At 40.6% G+C, this 15,599-nt stretch overlaps 1 protein-coding gene and 1 long non-coding RNA gene across 2 annotated transcripts; one reads left to right on the forward strand and one right to left on the reverse strand.

The window, feature by feature from the left end:
- The first annotated feature begins 898 nt into the window (after positions 1 to 898).
- Positions 899 to 2,674, forward strand: LOC118497864. Its single transcript, XR_004900374.1, has 3 exons — positions 899 to 1,234; positions 1,345 to 1,454; positions 2,431 to 2,674. It is a non-coding gene; the product is annotated as an uncharacterized LOC118497864 (long non-coding RNA).
- Positions 2,675 to 2,896: 222 nt separating this feature from the next.
- On the reverse strand, positions 2,897 to 4,424 carry LOC114510348 (serine/threonine-protein kinase MARK2-like). The gene has a single exon (XM_036014464.1). It carries the CDS (start codon positions 4,403 to 4,405, stop codon positions 2,897 to 2,899), a length of 1,509 nt encoding a protein of 502 aa, XP_035870357.1. The 5' UTR covers positions 4,406 to 4,424.
- Positions 4,425 to 15,599: the final 11,175 nt, after the last annotated feature.

Genomic DNA, 15,599 nt, shown 5'->3' on the forward strand with positions numbered 1-15,599 from the left:
AATTTTACTTAATGAAGATGAGTCTTAAATTGATGGATTAGTATGGAGCTAAATATTAAATGTGCATAAATTTTGAGTAACTTTTAGTGCACAAAGAAAGGTTTAATACTTAGTCATTCTATTGTTAGTAGTTTCCTGTAAACAAAACCATATCACTTTTATTTCTTTTACGTAAATTCAAAGTTTTGTATGTATCAGCATTTTGAGATGCCAAATTGTGTTTCTGAATACCTAGCAAGAAAAAAGAACTCACATATTAAATGTGTTTTTTCCCTGATTGGTATTATTCTATGTTTTTTACTTTTTAAATATCTCTATGCCTTTATATATTTTCTAGTCATATTCTAAAAATAAGCATGTATAATCTTTATAATTTTATATGAATATTTTTAAAGATTTTATTTATTTATTTTTAGAGAGGGGACAGGAGAAAGAGAGGCAATATCCAGTTGCCTCTGCTGCGCCCCCTGCTGGGGACCTGGCCTGCAACCCAGAAATGCACCCTTGACTGGGAATCCAATCCGTAACCCTTTGATTTTCAGGCCCACACTCAATCCACTGAGCCACACTAGCCAGGGACATATTAATTTTTTTTGAAATGTGGACCCACAGGGTGGGCTCAGAAGCAAGGAAAATCATCTGATCTAGTTTCCCAAACTTCACTCATTTGTACAACTTCCTGCTTTTTTGCCAAAATCTGTGTATGACCTTCATCATATGTATTTTAAATCACTTATTACTTCAAGAGATTAATTGAAAATGAAATTCTATATCCCAGTCTTACCTAGGCAATGATCATAATTTGTCATGAAGAAAAGGAAAGCATAAAATAAATATAAGGGACATAATATTAAATTCCAGCAAATACCATTTCTTATACAAAGGTTCTGATGCTATTATGCCTCCCAGGCTTTGGGGACCTTTGGTCTAAGCCAGCGCGGGCGAATGAGTGAGTACCAGCGCCTCTAAAGACTCCAGAGCTGCAGCGCTCACCGTTCTGTTCACGATGCTTCACAGGGATCACCCAGGTGACTGACCATACATCCCAGTCCCTCCCATCCGACTTCACACTCTCAGCCCCGCATGATCCTTGTCATCACATCCCTTTTCCACTCCAGCGTGTCCTGACTTGGGACAATCCACTGTAGAGTCAGCAGATGGATGGTTCACCTGTCCATCCTTTTCTGAGCACCTACTCTGGACCTGGCTCTGGGGTAATGACTGGAATACAAAGGTGAGTAAGACAGTTCCCAGCCCCCAAGAACTCAGGAAGGGAAGATCAGGGCGAGGAGGGGAAGGGACCACTTAATGACGACACCAAGTGATGTGCTGTTCTCATCACAGGGTAGGAGGACAGGTGAATGAAAGGAACCCGGCAGGTTCCTCAGTGCAAAGGGCGAGCAGATCAGCTACTCGGTGATCTAAGAACCAATGAATCAGCTCCACAGAGGCAGGTGGGTCTTTCCCATTTAAAACAATGTATTGACTTGCTTGTGTACCTGTTCAGGGAACTGGGGTGAAAAGGATTAAAGTGAAAACACACATGAAGTTTCTAACTTGTATTTCTTCAGTGGTTATAAGAACACCTGCCCTGCCCTGGTGAATCTGTAACATGTAGAGATAAAAACGTTTGCAGAGGAAGAATATTCTCTACAATTTCCTAGTTTTAACACTTAAATTGGATCATATTCCTTGCTTAAAACCCTTCCTGGGTTGATCATTGTTCTCAGAGTCAAACCCATACCCCTTCCCGTGGCCCAGGAGCTCTGCCCTTTGTCTGCAGCCCCATCTCCTGCTGCTCCCACTCCAGCTCACTCAGCTCAGGCTGCCTGGGGCTTGGCTGTTCTCTCTGCCTGGAGCACTCTTCCTCCAGAGCTTTACACGTCTGACTTGTGTGGTGGGACAGGCCCCCTGAGACTGGCAGCAGCCCAGAGGGAAGCAGCAAAGCCAAGAGGTCAGGAGAGGGGGTTCCTGCTGATGTCACAGAGCAGCCAGGCTATGGGCTGTGTGACAATAGAGACTCTGCCTGCTTCACCCCTGCTGTGCCCTGGTGTCTGGACAGGCCCAGCATGCTGGGTGCTGGCCTTTTCCCTGCAAAACCACTTCTGTTACTGTTGGGAGTCCCCCTAATAAAGCCCAAGTACTGCACCACTACATGCTTCTCCAACTATAGGATCTCCTGCTGGGAGATTCTGTGCAGAGAGGATAAAAAACAGAATCTCCAATACATCTTTCTGGAGCATCAAATTTATTACAAAATTTAAAAAAAAAACAAGTACTTTAATAAGAACCCCCACAAACACGGGAGCAAAGGAGAGCAGGGGAAGGGAGAAGGGTCCCGGGAAGAACAGTCCAGTCTCTGAGGTTTCATTAGGTGGGGGTTGACGGGTAGACCCGCAGTGGGGGGTGGCCTCTCTTCCTGACCCCCAGGGGGCTCCATGCCGTCCTCCAAGCTCAGCAGATATTCTGGATAAGATGCTTCTGAAGGCCACCGAGATGCCCAACATGCTCCTGATGCAAGTCCCATGCAGGAACATTGTGGTGGTTTGCACACATCCATTGTCCTTGGGACTGAGTCCTCTCACCTGCAGACACAGTATACGTGTGTGTCCGGCAGTGCTCTCACCCGCAGCTGTGTGCCGCCTCTGACTTGTCTTCCGCACCAGTGACTGGCCTCCCTGGACCTCAGTACTGGAGCTTCAGGTCCATCATTTAAAATGCAGGGAGTGCAGCCCCGCTGGTGTGGCTCAGTGGGTTGGGTGTCGTCTTGAAAGCCACGGTACCTGGTTGGATTCCCTCTCAGAGCGCATGCATGGCCAGGCCCCTGGTTGGGCCCCAGAGTCCTCAGGTTCTTCTTAAAATGTATCTGCTGTATGCTGTCCACAATTTTTATGCATTACATCGGCATAATTCTATTTTTGTTTGTGGATGGCCTACAGCAGAGACATTTTAACAAAAACCTGAGGACTCTTCGAGCCACCCCCTGTCGGCCATGGTGGGAACCAGAAGGAGAGCCTAGGGTCCCACCACCCAGCTCTGAAGTTTGTTGGCAGGACCTGCCACTTCTTCTGCTGTGGGTGGTGGGGGAGCCCCCAGGGCCACGCTGGAGGACTGGGCTGAGTAGCAGATTGGTGGACCTTGCATCTAGGGTGGGTGGGGTGGTGGGCACCGTCTCTCCTGAGAAGCAGGTGGATGAGGAGCTGGAGAGCAATCTGGGTGTGGGTGAGAGGGACATCTTCACTTCCACTCTGGGTGGGGGATCTTTCTTCCCGGCTTCCTTGCTGCCTGGGGAAGGGCTAGAACTTGAGTCCAGGCTGGGTGCAGTGCTGGTTGAGGGAATGGGAGTCTCAGCCTCTTCACTGCAGGAAGTGGTGGTGCTGGAGTCAGAGGAGGAGCAGGGCCTTACCTTTATGGTGCAGCCCTGCATCTTGGTTGTCTTCCTCCTGAGGATCAGGTACGTTCCCATGACCCTGTCGTATTTCTTTTGTGTCAATGACTCCCGTATTTCTCGCTTCTTAAAGCCCATGCCCTTCATTATTTTGGCCACCTGGGGGTCAATGTCCCCCCAGGGTGGCTCACTGTAGGGCCTCATTTCCTCGTCCTCACCCATGTTCACCCATGTGTCTTTCATGATGTCATCTAGGGTGGGTCTCTGGCTGGGGTCAATAGTCAACATTTTTTGTAGCAGGTCTTGAACTTCCTGCGATATAAAATCTGGTGGATGCAGCTGTTTACTCTGTATTTCTTTTGTCACTTCCCCAGCCGTGTCCCCCACAAACAGCTCATCCCCCGTCACCATGCGGTAGAGGATGACCCCCAGACTCCAGACATCTGCCTTGGGGCCATCGTACTTTTGACGCTCTAAAATCTCCGGCGCCATGTAGGCGTAGGTGCCGCAGATGGTTGTTAGTTTGTAATTAGTAAAGTCTCTGCTGAAACCGAAGTCTGCCACCTTTACATTGAGGTCCTCGTCTAGAAGGATGTTTTCTGGCTTCAAATCACGATGAACGATGTTTTTTCGATGACAGTAGTGAAGGGCTGAAATCATTTGCCTGAACATGGGCCTGGCTTCGTGCTCAGTTTTGCGGCCGCACTCCTCCAGGTGATCGTAGAGGTCACCTCCACTTGCACATTCCATAAAAAGAATGTGTTTATTCTGGGTGGTGATCACCTCAAATAGTGCGGTTATATTCGGATGACGTAAGGTCTTAAGAGATTTCACTTCCTCAAAGCGTCTAGTCAAGCCCCGCTTGCTAACGCTTTTCACAGCCACCTCAGTCCCTGTGAGCCAGTGCCGGGCCAGTTTAATCTCCGCAAAGGATCCCTTGCCAATTGATTTAAGAGGTATATAATCACCAATGAGGCATGTCTTATTGCCAAAGGTGGCTGCAAAGTGATTAGCCATGGTGACTTCAAAATAGAAACCAAATAAAATAAAATAAAATAAAATAAAATAATTAAAAAATAAAAATTGAGATAAAATAATCAAAAGTAAATCAAAATAAAATACAAAAAATAAAATATAAAAATAAAATACAATAAAATTTAAAGATAAAAATTTGAAAAATATTAAATACAGAAACAATATATAAATAATTATAAATATATAAATAAAATATATTTATATGAATATTAAAATAGTATTAAATAGTAATATAATAAAATAAATGTAAAAATATATAAAGTATAAAATAAAGATATAAATTAATATAAAATAGTATTAATAGTAATAAAATAAATATAATAATAAAATAATATATAAAGTATAAAATAAAGATATGAATTAATATAAAAATAGTATTAAATAGTAATAAAATAAATATAATAATAAAATAATATATAAAGTATAAAATAAAGATATAAATTAATATAAAAATAGTATATAAACAAAATATACAAATAACAATCTAAAAAGTAAAATGAAATAAAGAGAAAATAAACAAAGCAAAAAAACAAAAAGAAGAAAGAAAAAGAAAAAGAAAAAACAAAAAAAGAAAAGAAAAATAAAAAGAAAAAAAACAAAAACAAAAAAGAAAAGAAAAACAGAAATAAACAAAAACAAGAGGAGGTCAGGGAGGAAAGGGAGGAAGTTTGTCCACGTCCAACAGGTCACCACACACAGCTTCCTGGGCTCTAACGGACGAAGGCCTCTGCCATCCAGGAGCTTATATAGGGGTGGTTGGTGACCCGTCACAGTGGGGCCTTATGAGGTCAGAGCAGGAAGTGGACCAGTAACATCTGGAGATAAACTACAGTGGTTTTCTCACCTTTTGATTTCAAGACAGTTTGACATTGGGGAAAAAATAAAAGGGTCCCAAGAAAGTTTTTTTTTACAATGTGGGATATTAAGGATCGATATTTTCTTTATTAGAAATTATAATCTAGTTCCAGCCAAGATGGAGGTATAGGTAGATACCCTTTGCTTCCTTGCACAACCAAAAGGAGGATAACAACCAATCTAAAGTCAATAAACAACCAAAAGTGCCAGAAAATCAAAAGTGCATGGAACTCCGCCAACAAAGGAATTAAAGAAAAAATCAACCAGAACAACCAGACCAGTAAGGCAGTGGACCGTGTGGGCCAACTTAGAAACACAGGTGCAACGCAGCCGACCTTGCAGGGCAGGGCTGGCTGCCAAGCTCCGTGGGCTGGGGAGGAGTTGACTTAAGGAGACTCAGAGGTGGCTGTGGGCTACAGCGATTGCAATGGTAGGAGAAGCTCCCAATCTCACACAGAGTCCATTGAAAAGTGCGCTAGTAATGAGCAGGCCATCTGCACTGTTCCTTCTCTGGCCCTTCCCCCACAGGCAGTGCAGCAAGGAGGGCTGCCCTGCCCTGGTGAATACCTAAGGCCCCACCCCCTTACAACCTATCACCTGTGCCAAGACAAAGAAATATGGCCCAAATGAAAGAACAGAGTAAAGCCTCAGAAAGAGAACTAAGCAAGGAGGAGATCACCAGCCTATCTGATGGAGAATTTAAAGCCCTGGTAAATCAAAATGCTCATAGATCTGATTGAGCTTCATTGAAAAATGAAAAAAACAAATGAAGGATACCCAAAGTGAAATAAAGCAGAATGTTCAGGGAACCAACAGTAACAGGAAGGAAACCAGGACTCAAAGCAATGATTTGGAACAAAAGGAAAAAATAAACATCCATCAAAATGAAGAAACAAGGATTCAAAAAAGTAAAGAGACTCTTACAAAGCTCTGGGACAACCTGAAATGTTCCAATATCTGAATTATGGGGTGCCAGAAGGAGAAGAGGAAGACCAAGAAATTGAAAAGTTATTTGAACAAATAATGAAGGAAAATTTCCCCAATCTGGCGAAGGAAATAGACTTCCAGGAAGTCCAGGAAGCCCAGAGTTTCAAAGAAGTTGGACCCAAAGAGGAACACACCAAGACACGTCATCATTGAGTTACCCAAGATTAAATATAAAGAGAGAATCCTAAAAGAAGTAAGAGAAAAGGAGAGAATTACCTACAAAGGAGTTTCCATTAGACGATCAGCTGATTTCTCAAAAGAAATCTTGCAGGCAAGAAGGGGCTGGAAAGAAGCATTACAAGTCATGAAGGACAAGGACCTACATCCAAGATTACTCTGTCCAGCAAAGCTTTCATTTAGAATGGGAGGGCAGACAAAGTGCTTCCCAGATAAAGTCAAATTGAAGGAATTCACTATCACCAAGCCATTATTATATGAAATATGAAAGGGACTTATCTAAGAATAAGTAAAATAACAACAAGCTTGCAGCTATCAACAATTGAACCTAAAAGAAAAGAAAACCAACAAAAACAAAAACTAAGCAAACAACTAGAACAGGAGCAGAATCAAAGAAATGGACATCACATGGAGGGATTTCAGTAGAGAGGGGGAAGGGAGGAATGGAGGGGAAAGGTACAGAGAAGAAGCATGGTTAGTAGGCATAAGGTAGATGGGGAGAGATAAATGGTATGGGAAACGGAGGACTCAAAGAACTTATATGTACAACCTATGAACATGAACTAAGGGAGGAGAATGCTGGAGGGTTGGGGGGCAGGGTGGAGGGGGGATGGAGGGGGAAAAATTGGGAAAACTGTAATGGCATAATCAATAAAAATATTAAAAAATGATAATCTGTAAGATACAAAAAGAAAAGAAAAGAAATGAAAAATCTGACTTATTCTCTGGTTCCAGGTCCCAGTTCAAATACCACCTGCTTGGAGAGGGCTTCCCTGACCCACCGCTCCTACTGCCTCCCCCAGCCCATCACGTTTGTCATCTTCTCAGCCCTGACCACAGGGCACCTGATTCCTGTCACTGTCTGTCCTTCCCGTGAGGGGAGAGGCATGATCGCAGTGGTCCCTGTGTCCAGCACAGTGAGTGGCAATGAAGTAAATGTTTAATAAACATTTGGTCCCTGGATTAATAGGAGAGTTTGGGGGAACAAAAGAAAATATGGTCAACTCTTTAATCAAAGTGAGTCATAAAGTATCTTTAAAAATTCATGTCTGTCCTCACTCAGCTTCTGGGGCAGATAAGACAGGAAGGAGAAAGGCTGAAAGTGGGTTTCCAGGTGTGTGGGCGTTTGGTGAGCCTGAGGAAAAGCCATCTGGTAGGGGCCTTGCTGTAGAGATCAAAGAAGCTGATTCATCCCTCCAGAGGTACTTGCCAAAGGAGGCAACGAGTTGGGATCTGCAGTGAGGCTACAGGGTACTTTGACACTTGGAACATCCGTTTGCACATTCCACAAGGACCTCTCAGGGGACCCTGAGTAGCCGTGTAGGTAAATGTCTGTGCTACCGAAAGGGACCATCTCTGGGGAGAGAAGTGATGACGAGGCTGGTTAATTCACATGTGTGACAACACTTGGAAGCCTCTGGGCGAAAGGACTTCTGCAGAGCTACAGAGGTGAGGTGACATGTTGGGTACAAGTCTGCCCTTTTATGGCAGCACAGAGGGAGCAGACAGGACACTCAGGGGGAGCCTCTGGCACGTTATATTCAGACTCATCCTCAAAGAAAGCCTGCTACTGCAGTACATCGAGTGTTTTAATCATGTGCATAAGTTATTAGTCTAGTCATTATTTTCCTTCAATATTGCTCTCCTAAAGTCTCAACTTTGCATACAGGGTTTCTTTAGAGGAATTTGCCTGTGAGGTTTTCCCTCTACAACACTTCAGTTGTTTAACTTTTACCTTAAACCTGTGACACTCGGTTCCTAAGCATGATGGTCTCTGTTGCTGAGCTGATGGAGACAAAATGGAATCATTTCATCAGTTCTAGACACATGGTTACAAGTTACAGTGGGACATTAAAATAAGCTTGGGAAGGAGCTTTTAGCATGTATGTTCATCAAGGACATTGGCCTACACTTTTCTTTCTTCATAGTGCCTTCATCTGGTTTTGGAATTAGGATAATGCTGGCCTTGTAAAATGAGCATGGGAGCCTTCCCTTGGCTTGAATTTTATGAAATAGTTTGAGGAATTTTAGTTCTTCTCAGAAAGTTTGGTAAAATTCACCTGTGAAGGCCTCTAGTCCAGGGTTTTTGTTTGTCAAGAGTTTTTTAATTAGTGCTTCAATTTTACTTGTTATAATCTGTCTATTCAGATTCTCTGATTCTTGCTAATATAGCTTTGGAAATTGTGTGAGTCTAGGAATTTATCTGTTTCATCCAGGTTGTCCACTTTGTTGGCATATGGTTCATTTTCATTTTAATTACAATATATCCCAGTGTAGGTTTCTTTGGTCCAACTTGTTTGGGACTCTGAGTTTCCTGGACATGTATGTCTTTTTCCTTCACCAGATTAGAGAAATTATTGGTAATTATTTCTTCAAATAGGTTAATCCCTTTGTCACTCTCTGCTCCTTTTGGTACTCCCATGATGCAGAAACATGTTGTGCAACATGTTTCTAAAGTGCTCCTCATTTATTTTTAATTCTTTTTCCTTTTTGCTGCTCTGCCTGAGTGTTTTTCTACCTCATCTTACAAATCACTGATTTGATCCTCTGCTTCATCTAACCTACTGTTTATGCCTTCCAGTGTATTATTTATTTCACATTTTGCATTCTTTATTTGTTACTGGTGCTTTATTATGGTTCCTATGTCTTTTTTCATGCTATTGAGTATCCTTATAATCATTACTCTAAACTCTCTCTCTGATAAAGTGCTTGCCTACATTTCATCTAGCTCTTCTGGAGAATTCTCTTGTTCTTTCATTTGAGGTCTGTCTCTTCATCTTCCCATTTTGGCTGCTTCTTTGTACTTGTTTCTGTGTATTAAGTAGATCTGCAAAGATGCTGGTGTAGACCTTTGTCAGACACTGTCTGTGACTAGTCCTGGCCAACCTGTTTGGAGCTATCAGCCACACACAGCATGTGGCTCCCTCTGCTTGGGCCTGTTTGTGTGCAGAAATAACCAGCCTGCTGACCAAGACTGGCTTTGATCAGCACCGGACCCTGGCAGGGTCAGCTGAAGTCGCACAGAATTCCCTGAGATTCCCCCTTAGTTCATTAAACTAATCATTGATATAACCTCAAGCTTCAATCAGCAGCCTGGCTTACGCTCCACAGGATAGAGCAGAGTGATTCCTATCGGCGGCTTATTGCTTCCCCTCAGTCTGATGCCATTTGGAGAGGAGTGCTCTGCCTGAGAAAGATGGACTCTGCTGTATGGGGCATAACTCAGCACAGGGATCCTGGTGGCTGTTCCTTCAGTTCTCTCCCAGAGCCACTAACCCCAGATTCTCCTCAAGCATCTCTAGTCCTCTCTGCCCTCCCACTGTCAGGGTCCAAGGTAAGTGGCTACAAACAAAATTCTGTGTATTGGCCCTTTAAGAGGCTCTCTGTATCTCCAGCCATCTCTCCCTGGGAGACAGAAACCCTGCTGCTTTTCACAGCTGGATGTTATCTAGGTTCCTTTCTGGCTCTGGTGCTGTAGGCTGGGGAACCCAGCTTGGGGTTTAGACCCCACATTTATCAGGGGGAACCCCCCACCTGCTGAAATACCCCCCAAACTTCAGCTGCTGCATATGGGGCCCAGCCAGCCCTCTCGCGGCTCCTCTGCACTCCCTACCAGTCTCATTGTGGTGAAATTGTTTCTTCTCTCTGTGCGTGGTTATAAGGCTCCTCTCAGCAAGTGTTCAGTTGGTCATTAGAATGATTTCTTTACAGTTTAGTTGTAATTCCAGATAGGTCCTGGGAGGAGTAGCTTCCACCTACTCCCTCACCATCTTGGATCCTCTCTAGTACTTTTAATTAACAGCTGACATATCTCTATAAAACTATTGTCGTTTTTTTCTTCCTTTATTCTCTTAAGCACCTCCTCATGTGTCAGCAGTTGTATTATTGAAGATCATTACAATGTAAAACAGATATTTTAGTCTTTCCTATAATATGATAATTCAAAATCTGTAATATTGATGCCTGGCTACATAAAACATACAACTTCACAGGCTGACATGTTTCTAATATTGCTATGGTTTTGTGCTTTATAATCAGAGGGCATCTGATCAATCCCATTTTGCATGACTTGTATCAAAAAAAAGTTTGTATGACCCATTCAAAATTATTTACTTGTAATTTTAGAGTATAGAAGAACTTCCATTTTGGCTAGGGGTCAATGAGAAACAAATTCCAAATTCCCCTCTTACACATTTCCATATCTCATGACTGGAATCATTTTTTCATATTCTGTGTCTGTGCATTCCAAATTACTTCCTTCATATTCTCAGGGCTGGACTGGGGATCAGAACACTTTCATATCATACTGTGACCTTTTTATGTCATGATGCAGGATAAGTCAAGACAGTGCACTTCCCAGAAGCTACTCCTATACTAGGTATACCTAGTAATAACTTAAATATGCTGAGAAGTGTCTCTAAATCATGTATAGTGGAATGCAAATGGAAATAGAGTAGAAAGAGACAGCAGCCTCAACTGGTTGCATTAAAGTATTTTACTTAAACATGTATATGTAAATGTATGACCATTTGCTAATGAGAGTCATGGTTTCTCATGCTTTACTAGTGTTATTAGTCAAGGTTCTACAAAGAACCAAAACCAACAGAATAGATAGATGGAGATATAGATAGATATAGATATAGATATAGATATAGATATAGATATAGATAGATTTAGATATAGATGGATATAGGTATGGTCTGTCCAGAAGGTATCCAGCCACGTAATACGAAAAATAGAGACATTTATTGAAGACATAAGATACAAAAAACATTGCATATAGGACAATGATGCCTCAGTCCCCTTCAAAGTAGACACCTTGGGACCTCACACAGTTCTCCCGATCACCATCACCTGCCCTGTGGTGTTTTCCTGAATGCCACTGACAGTCTGCAATCTCTTCCCTCTCAAAGGTGACTTTAGTTTTCAGAAAATCCAGAAGTTGCCGGGCATAAAATCTGGGCTGAGGGGGAGCTGAGTCACTTGAGTGATTTGATGTTTCACCAAAAAACTCTGCACAAAATGTGATGCATGAGTGGGTATACTGTCGTGATGAAACTGCCAAGTCACCAGTTGCCCACTGCTGCAGCCTTCTCAATTATCCAAATAGTTTCCATGAAGAATGTTCAAGCTTAATGCAAAATTTGATGCAGACTCATTGCTCTACTCACTCAGTCATTTTGAATGTGATGGCCACACAGTTCACATGTTCACTCAACTGCATCTACCGCCCCCACTGACTAGTACAGTGAAGTCGTCATTGTTCACAAATGTGTATTGCAATCCACTGTCCTTGGCTGCCAGGTTACATCAATGTTGTGCAAACCATTATTGTTATATTAACAATGGCTGGACTTTTTGCAGACAGACATTATATATATGTATATGTGTATGTATGTGTATATATACATATATATATAATTAATGAATTTTTCAGAATTAAAAAAAAAGCTTCAGATCAATGGAGTCATACAACATCAACAGATGATATAAAGAAAAAAATCCACACATAGAATCATTGTAAAAATTTTAAGAATATCATAAACAAAAAAAAAATAGTATCTAATCTTAAGGAGAGAATTACAAAGGAAAAACTTTAGGTTAACTTTGAACTTCTCACCACTTACATGAAAAATAAGAAGATAATGGAGTCATATTTTTAAAGTATAAAAAGAAGTGAACTTAGATCTGTAATTTCATGTCCAGCCAAATTGCCCTTCTGATGAGGGCATGATAATGACAACACTCTTGGGCTTTAAAAAATTTGAACCTTAGAAGGATTGTCACACAAAGATCCACATTAAGAGTACTTTTGAGAAACAACAGAAAAACACTTTTAGGAAATGAGGCAACATAGATAGGAAGTAAGGATGATCAAATATCTTTGTAAAGCTTATTTTTGTTGATTTAAAAAACTACAATTAATGAGAAGAAAATTAAAATACATGTCCAACATTAAGTCAGAACTAAAATTCCAGCTATGCTTAATAGGGTGATGGAAAGGAGGAGACAACAGACCAAATGGAAACAAAGAAGTGCCAATGTGCTTTATGTGTTGGGCGTAATGTATAAATGTTGATATGCCTAAGAAACCAAGAGAGCTAATATTAAGTTAAGATATAGACAGTGTTTCCTTCTCCCCTGAAGTTTTTTTTACCTATTTCTCTATGTTTCTGATTCTAGTTTTTTATTTTTTAAATAGGAAAATTATCATATGCCTAGTTTGTGCAAAGAATGGTATCTCTCTCTCTCTCTCTCTCTCTCTCTCTCACACACACACACACACACACACACACACGTGAGCCATATTACATTTACTTGCCTATCTGGAGGTTTTTAACAGTTATTGGATTGGGTTGAATTCAATTTAATGTCCCCAAAGTTAATGGTTTTCTGACTCACTTCATCTCATTTTATCTTATTGGATATAGTTATTTTCCATTTAATTTTTAATGTAGATCCAAAGGACATCAGGGAAGCTAAACATAAACATAAAATAAGTAAATGTAAATAGATATAAAATCATACTATTATATGCTCAGAGAAAAATTACTATTGACATTTTATAAGTAGGGAAATTAAAGTTCATAGTGTTACTTTCCTAGTTCAGTGTGAATATAAGACTTGCTGATTTTTAGTTTGATTATAATACATCATTCTGTAATTGCAAACAAAGAAGGTTATATACATTTTTACTACCTTTTCACCTTTCAAGCCAAACTGAATCTTTAACATTGAATTTTTAGTTTCAGGCTCTGTCTCTGGGACCACATGTGTGAACACATGCATGGACATACATGCACAGAAGTTCACGGCACACCTTCTGCCTGAATACATAACCCAAAGATGAAGAGAATGCACAATTTTTCCTACTATTTAATGATTTTCTCATAATGAATACTATAATTTATCAAGTGATTATTATATGCCCAATGCTGAATGCATTAAATAATTCTACAATCCTAACCCTGTATTAGAAAGTGTCTGTGTTCTAGAGTTGAGGTTCCATGAGGTTTGCTAGAGATGTTAAGTGCTTATAAAGTCACAATTCAAATCCCTACTGACTCCAAGTACCTTGTGTTTGGTAAGTTGGCCCTGTAACTTCCAAGGTAAATACAAAAGTTTCAGGGGTTAATTTTGTGATTCCAGGACAAGATTACAGATGGAGGCCCCATGGAAGATGGAGTTGTAGAAGAGGACTAGACTTGGAGCCACTCATACAGAGAATTCTGGGTGCTGGTCACCTGCATCGTAGTGGCAGGGGGCATGGCTTCAAGTAGTATGTTCTCCTGGCCCCCATGGCTTCCTCGCCTTGTAGAGAAAGGTGCAGTCAGGGAAAAGCCAGAGTGGGACCTGGCCACAGTGCCAGGGTGATAGTGGTATGTGGTGTTTAGCTGCCAAATTTTCACTAAATGAAAGGAGATGAGATCTTTTTCTTTTTAATTAAGGTTTTATTTATTTATTTTTTACAGAGAGGGCAAGGGAGGGAGAAAGAAGAAGAGAAGCATCGATGTGTAAGAGAAACATCTATCAGTTGTCTCTCGCATGCCCCCAACTTGGGACCTGACACCCAACCCAGGCTCGTGCCCTGATCTGGAATTGAACCAGTGGCCTTCTGGTTGGCAGGCCGGTACTCAATCCACTGAGCCACACCAGACAGGGCAGAAATGAGATTTCTTATACCAGATGAAAAGGCAACTAAATGGAACCTAAATATTTTAATTTGAAGAAATGGTATTTGGAAGTTAGACAATCAGAGACTAAACATTATCTATATACAAGTAATCGTTAAGACAAAGAAGTTGACTGCACTAATAATAAAGGAAATATGGACCAAAAGCAATACTAATGTCATTTTCCATCTTATAAATTAACAAAGTCTCTTCTAAAAAAAGACCAAGCTAAAGGCTGGCGAGATGGGAGGTGAGGCTGTCACTCAAATGTAAAACTAGAGGGAGAATTGCCTGTCATGGGCTTTTTTGAAAAGTAATTTGGGAATCTGAACACAAATTTTCAACATTTTCTTATTATTTGGCCCAATGATTTCACTTACGGGATCTTGCCTAAGAAAATAATCTGAAATGCCTGAGACCATAATATGTCCATGTGTATGTCACAGTATTATAAGTAATGATGTAAAATCAAGTAGCCTAGTAAACTTAACGATTAGGGAGTACATATGTAGAATTTAGTAAATATATTTAACTAACTAGTATGTACTATTAAAGTGTGATTTACAAAGGTTTTATTAGCACAGGGAAATATTTACATTCTAAATTTAAATTTCAAAAGCAATGATAGCTCATTTGTGTACATAATACATACCTACTTCATAAAGATATGTGTAGATGGAAGATGAGAAGCAATTATACTAAAATTATAAATAAAGAGGATAAAGATGAAACTAAATCCCATAGTTGGTGGTCAGTGAGGCAGTGGGGGTAATCAAGTCTGTGCTTCCACTGTTGAGAGTATGGATTTTGTGAAGAATGACAAATAGGGTCATCGTTGAACATTTAAACCCTTTTAAGCAATAAGAATAATTTTTCCCTTGACTTAGATAGAATGATGGATGAGAAATTAATGGAAAATAATTGATCATTTTTATTGCCTATTTTGACTGTCACAAAGAAAAAGGATCTCATTACTGATATCATAAATAGCAGGCTACAATTTATTTTTATTCACATTATACCACCATTAAGACTTTAAGTGAAAATCTATTCCTTTGGAGTGCCAAATATTATTTAAAAATTGGAGACAAGCTGCTGTCTTTAGTCCTGTTTTCATGACTTTGTTCATTAAATCTTTTTTTAAGTGTATTTTACTGAGTATGCTATTACAGTTGTCCTATTTTTTTCTCCCCTTTGCCCTGCACCCCACCTCCCACCAGCATCCCCCTACCTTAGTTCATGTCCATGGGTTGTACATGTAAGTTCTTGCTTCGTTACTTCCTATACTTTTCTTAACCTCCCCCTGTCTATTTTGTACCTATTGTTTATGTTTCTTATTCCCTGTAGCTTTTCCCCATCCTCCTCTCACCCCCTCCCTGCTGATTACCCTTTCTGTAATCTCCATTTCTGTGATTCTTTTCCTGTCCTAGTTGTTTGCTTAGTTTTTGTTTTTGTTTTTCTTAGGTTCATCTGTTGCTAGTTGT

Source organism: Phyllostomus discolor, chromosome 13, assembly GCF_004126475.2.
Source record: "Phyllostomus discolor isolate MPI-MPIP mPhyDis1 chromosome 13, mPhyDis1.pri.v3, whole genome shotgun sequence".
Lineage (NCBI taxonomy): Eukaryota > Metazoa > Chordata > Mammalia > Chiroptera > Phyllostomidae > Phyllostomus > Phyllostomus discolor.

What these genes read in the sequence shown, in the direction of transcription:
- LOC114510348 (XM_036014464.1), bottom strand. Translation starts at nt 4,405, where the DNA reads ATGGCTAATCACTTTGCAGCCACCTTTGGCAATAAGACATGCCTCATT.